Source organism: Saccoglossus kowalevskii, unplaced genomic scaffold (assembly GCF_978046115.1).
Source record: "Saccoglossus kowalevskii unplaced genomic scaffold, keSacKowa6.1 SCAFFOLD_164, whole genome shotgun sequence".
In the NCBI taxonomy this organism is placed as follows: Eukaryota; Metazoa; Hemichordata; class Enteropneusta; family Harrimaniidae; genus Saccoglossus; species Saccoglossus kowalevskii.
In genome coordinates, this window is record NW_028188666.1 from 52,767 (window position 1) to 58,692 (window position 5,926).

The following is a 5,926-nucleotide window of genomic DNA, read 5'->3' on the forward strand; positions in this document are numbered from 1 at the left end:
GCAAACAAACTGCGAATTTTCCCTGTGGTGTGAAATGAAAAGATATTCACATTTGTACAGCATATATACCACCAAAAGAACTTATTTAAGAAAAATATGAATGCAATTACACATGTATATAATAATAAAGACACACAAAAATACAGTGTAATGAGAAATATAACCTTGCAAAGAGAATAAGGACATAACAAAACGAAACTTTATGGGTGAGATAATCAACAAGGAAGACGCATAAAAACATACAAAAAGCCAACAAACGTTTATATTTTGACAGTAGGGTATGTCAAACAATTCAGTTAAGGAATTTATGTGGGTGAACATCTGAAAGGAAACTAATATGCTATAGTTACAATGATGCCAGTACAGTTGACCAGTGAATCGCTCCGAAAAATGTTATACAAGTAGAAAACCTACATTCAGCAAGTGACCGTAATGTACGCTAATATTAGAATATTTATATAGGCTTCAATCCGGTACAATCAATCTACCAATATCAAAAAATGGAAACCGCATTAGGTAATACAATAAATTAAATTAACAATAACATTAACGAAATTAAATATTAAGTAAAACAAATGTATTCATTAAGTTCATTATTTATAAATGCTCTCATCACAAGAATTAAAGTAATGAAATAACTCAAGAACTTTGAGAAATCAGTTTCGTGTCTACAACAATTGATTTTGTTATGAGTATACTAACAAACACTGGATATAGAAAAAATAAAACACGTTAATATTTTTCACATGAATGGATGTAAAACAAATTAAGAACAATCCAAATATGATGACAAATTAATTAAGGACTGTGGAGCAATAAACAATTGAAAAATGTCTGTTTGCGCCATAAACCAGCAATTGAAAAAAGACAGAATGTGTTCTAAATGTCATGTAGTAGAAGATGCACCGTGATAAAATATAATTTATTTAACAAAGACAATATCAAAAAAATTCAATAAACGGCAAATAACGTATAACAATTTCAATTCACATTCAAATCAAAACATCACAAATTATATAGTTGTATTATCATAAGCGACATCATAAACAGGATTTAAACAAAATAGTGTTTTCTACATTTTGATTTATAGTATTTTCTTTAACTTTATTGTTAAATGCCAATGAGTGGAATCTTTTATTTCCTAACGATTGAACAGGATCTGATATTCTTTAGATCCACCATGAAACAAACAATTTTTCGAATGATACAATGTGTATGTGATTTTGGTGATTGGGTCATGTGTAGAAATGTGGATGAATCTATATATCTTAGGAAAAGTCAAATGGAGATCTGTATGGATTGTTCTCTCCATGAAAAAAAGGATTTAATCCACTGGATAGGCAAAGATGATTAAATTAATCCACAAACAAGCAAGCAATGCATGGCGCAGTCCATGTCAGTATTCAAATCTAAATTATGCAGTTTTATTTATACTACCATAATACAATACTTGTCTATATTGAGAAATACTGCGCTGGAACATCATTAATTAAAACAAAAGGATCACACTTCGGCCATTTTGAATTGGATCATCAAACCGAAACATCTGTATATCTATGACATGATGTATAATGAATATAGACAATTTAAACATAATCAGTCAAAGCACGTCAGAGATTTGGCTCTAGTAAATCATTCATTAATCAAATGGCCACCAGTGAGTCATTTCTTATCCGATCTCAAAAACAAAATGACGTACATCAGAGACCCACAATTTCTAAGGTATATACCATGTTTGAACAAAATCCATCCATGTCACAGATCTTAAAAATGCTATATGTGATTGTTATATATTTTAGGTATTACAAAAACATTCATGATAATACAAAAATATTTGTGGAAAATTGTTGTGAACTTTATAATTCGTTGGTGTTCTTTCAGTTGCATAATCACAAAATAGCTTAAATACAACTTCCTTTTCAAAAAAACTTAATCTTCATCATAGTCTAAATATCTTACAAAATGGTGAATAAAATGTCTTCAATAGATTTGACAAATCTCTGGTGTGAATATGGCAATCATGTTAACATATGTCTGTATCAGGTTGAAAATCAGTGTGGGAAGAGTAAACGTTTGAATTTTATTGTCAAAATTTGACAAAAAAATGGCTGAAAAATCAAAAGCTTTAAATTGATGTGCATAAGTAAAACACTTAATCACACAAGGCAAAACTTGGTTTGTAAATGTACATCATTGTCACTCAGCTCTCTGAAACGAATTCGATGCTGCAAGTCCGAGAGGCAGATGTGAGAGTTTATAATTGAACTTTTTATTTGCTATTATAAATTACATAAACTGAATATTTTGATCGAATTGTGTGAAAGAAAAGAAAGTTGTTTATTGTTTCTACAGTCAGATATACATTTTGTTTCTACATAAGAGGAAATATCGATAAGCAATATTGAGAAGTCTTGACAGAGTCACTATTTGACCAATATGCCTGCTCCACAAAATGTTTCAGAGAAGAATTTGGTACGAGAACATTCAATCAACCTCTCCACCATATATTGTATGCACACAAATTTGCTTTGTATTTTAGTGGCGTTGGTTTGTACAACTTCTCATTGTACATAAAATGTTATGTAGCAATTTCCACTGAAAGTCTTAGTCCTATATAAATTGCAAGTGAAAATGTTCTGTTATATATATCCAATACATTTCAGAGCATAGGAGTATACAGTACTTGATTAGGATTCTCATTAGATATGTATTTACAACTGTTACAACAGCGACATGATTTATTGGAAGATTTTAATACGAATGGTCAAAATGTTGGGGTTCTTCTTTGCATGAAAAGTTTTCTAGGAAAACAACACCAAGAATTACAATTTTTTTCACTTTCAAGTGGTGATTAACTAAATTATATGCAACTTAAATCGAATCATTTTGATGTTTACTCAAAAAAAATACTCTGCACTTCACAGGAACTACAAACGTCTGCCAAAATAATTATGGTGCTTTTTCGAAAGAAAATTAATTTTCATTTATGCACTGTAATAAGTTGATTGAATGAGATTACACTTCAGAACGTATCAACCATGGCTGTATAATCTGAATTCTTCCACAGCATCATGACTCCTCTCCTCAACAATGAAAACAGCATGTACAATAAACAATTGTTTCTGCTCCTTGTCGCTTAAATGCTCATCATATCCGTTACGCGTGACAGTTAACTGTTTTTTACCATTCATTGTTTCCCATCTATATGTATATTTCTCCTCTCTATGAATAATTAATAAATGTTTTTGACTGGTTATTTGACTATATATACATTCACACTGATGACAGTAAAACTGACTTACTGAATTAGGTATTACAGTAACATTTGGATTATTTGAATCTACCGGTATAAAAGTAAAATTTCCAAGTTTAGTTTGATGTTCAACAAGATGTCTCTTTTTTATGTTATTGTATAAAGAGCAGTTCTCTTGGGAAGACTTTTTATTGGCATGTCTTCGCATATGCTGTTTGAGAGTACATGCCTGAGTGAAACTCTTCTGACATTGCTGACAATGATAAGGCTTCTTATTGGAATGTGTTCGCATATGCACTTTGAGATTACCTGACCAATTAAAACTCTTCTCACATTGCTCACAGTGATAAGGCTTCTCACTGTTATGTGTTCGAATATGCTGTTTGAGAGTACTTGAATGAGTGAAACTCTTCTGACATTGCTGACAATGATAAGGCTTCTCATTGGAATGTGTTCGCATATGCACTTTGAGATTACCTGACCAATTGAAACTCTTCTCACATTGCTGACAGTGATAAGGCTTCTCATTGGTATGTGTATGCATATGCTGTTTGAGATTACTTGCCTTGGTGAAACTCTTCTCACATTCCTGACAGTGATAAGGCTTCTCATTGGTATGCGTTCGAATATGCTGTTTGAGAGTACTTGAATGAGTGAAACTCTGCTCACATTGCTGACAGTGATAAGGCTTCTTATTGGTATGTGTTCGCATATGCACTTTGAGATTACTTGCCTGGGTGAAACTCTTCTCACATTGCTGACAGTGATAAGGCTTCTCATTGGAATGTGTTCGAATATGCTGTTTGAGAGTACTTGAGTGAGTAAAACACTTCTGACATTGCTGACAATGGTAAGGCTTCTCATTGGAATGTGTTCGCATATGCTGTTTGAGATGACTTGACTGGGTGAAACTCTTCTCACATTGCTGACAGTGATAAGGCTTCTCATTGGTGTGTGTTCGCATATGCAGTTTGAGAGTACATGACTGGGTGAAACTCTTCTCACATTCCTGACAGTGATAAGGCTTCTTATTGGTATGCGTTCGAATATGCTGTTTGAGAGTACTTGAATGAGTGAAACTCTTCTCACATTGCTGACAGTGATAAGGCTTCTCATTGGAATGTGTTCGAATATGCTGTTTGAGAGTAATTGAGTGAGTAAAACTCTTCTGACATTGCTGACAATGGTAAGGCTTCTCATTGGTATGTGTATGCATATGCTGTTTGAGATTACTTGCCTTGGTGAAACTCTTCTCACATTCCTGACAGTGATAAGGCTTCTCATTGGTATGCGTTCGAATATGCTGTTTGAGAGTACTTGAATGAGTGAAACTCTTCTCACATTGCTGACAGTGATAAGGCTTCTCATTGGTATGTGTTCGCATATGCACTTTGAAATGACTTGACTGGGTGAAACTCTTCTCACATTGCTGACAGTGATAAGGCTTCTCATTGGTGTGTGTTCGCATATGCAGTTTGAGAGTACATGACTGGGTGAAACTCTTCTCACATTCCTGACAGTGATAAGGCTTCTTATTGGTATGCGTTCGAATATGCTGTTTGAGAGTACTTGAATGAGTGAAACTCTTCTCACATTGCTGACAGTGATAAGGCTTCTCATTGGTATGTGTTCGCATATGCACTTTGAGATTACTTGACTGGGTGAAACTCTTCTCACATTGCTGACAATGATATACCTTCTCATTGGTATGTGTTTGCATATGCTGTTTAGGAGTACTTGACTGGATACAACTCTTCTCACATTGGTCACACTGATATAATTCCATATTCATGAAATTGTCTTAAAAGGGTTGGAGCAAGGCACTTCTCATCGTGTTCACAGCCCATATTATATAAATATTTACCATTTTCACTACTTTACAGAATAACACACTTCCTAATTTTTGTATGTTCCAGTTCTGTTGTTGCTTAAAAATACTGCAACTGTAAAAAATATAAATAGACATTTTGAAAGCAAGGTGAATGTGACCAATAAACTTTTTTTGACCTGTGACTGAAGAGACAAACAATCATACTTCATATACAGTCTGGAGATAACTAGCCCAGAAGTGTTGTTGCTTGGCTTACGACTCTATGCTCTAGCAGGTTTGATATCTAGGCTCGCCATTCAGAAAAAGATTGTGGCCATTTGATTGACACTCAATTACTTAACAATTAAACCAATCAAAATGCTTGCACAAAACTAAGAAAACAAAATCGTATCAGACGACTGTTTGAACAGTGATCATGTCAGTAATTTTATTGGAATTCAACTCGCTCCTAAGATTTCAACTAATCCCAAGAGGTTTTTAGTTATCAGTGATAAACAGTTATTGCTTATGTAGTATGGTCAATGTTTATTCTGCAGTAATCAAGATTTCAGCTACACATGAATTTAATTATAAGTGGTTTACACATTAGTAAAAACATTTAAATTAAAATTAACTAAACAGTTATTGCCCATATAGTATGGTCAATGTTTATTCTGCAGTAATCAAGATTTCAGCTACACATGAATTTAATTATAAGTGGTTTACACATTAGTAAAAACATTTAAATTAAAATTAACTAAACAGTTATTGCCCATATAGTATGGTCAATGTTTATTCTGCAGTAATCAAGATTTCAGCTACACATGAATTTAATTATAAGTGGTTTACACATTAGTAAAAAC

The 5,926-nt window shown here is 33.1% G+C and overlaps 1 protein-coding gene across 1 annotated transcript; it reads right to left on the minus strand.

Moving 5' to 3' along the window:
- Nucleotides 1-2,247: 2,247 nt before the first annotated feature.
- Nucleotides 2,248-5,185, minus strand: LOC100366533 (uncharacterized). Its single transcript, XM_085496340.1, has one exon. The coding sequence runs from the start codon at nt 5,043-5,045 to the stop codon at nt 3,033-3,035; it is 2,013 nt and encodes a 670-aa protein (XP_085352466.1). The 5' UTR covers nt 5,046-5,185; the 3' UTR covers nt 2,248-3,032.
- Nucleotides 5,186-5,926: the final 741 nt, after the last annotated feature.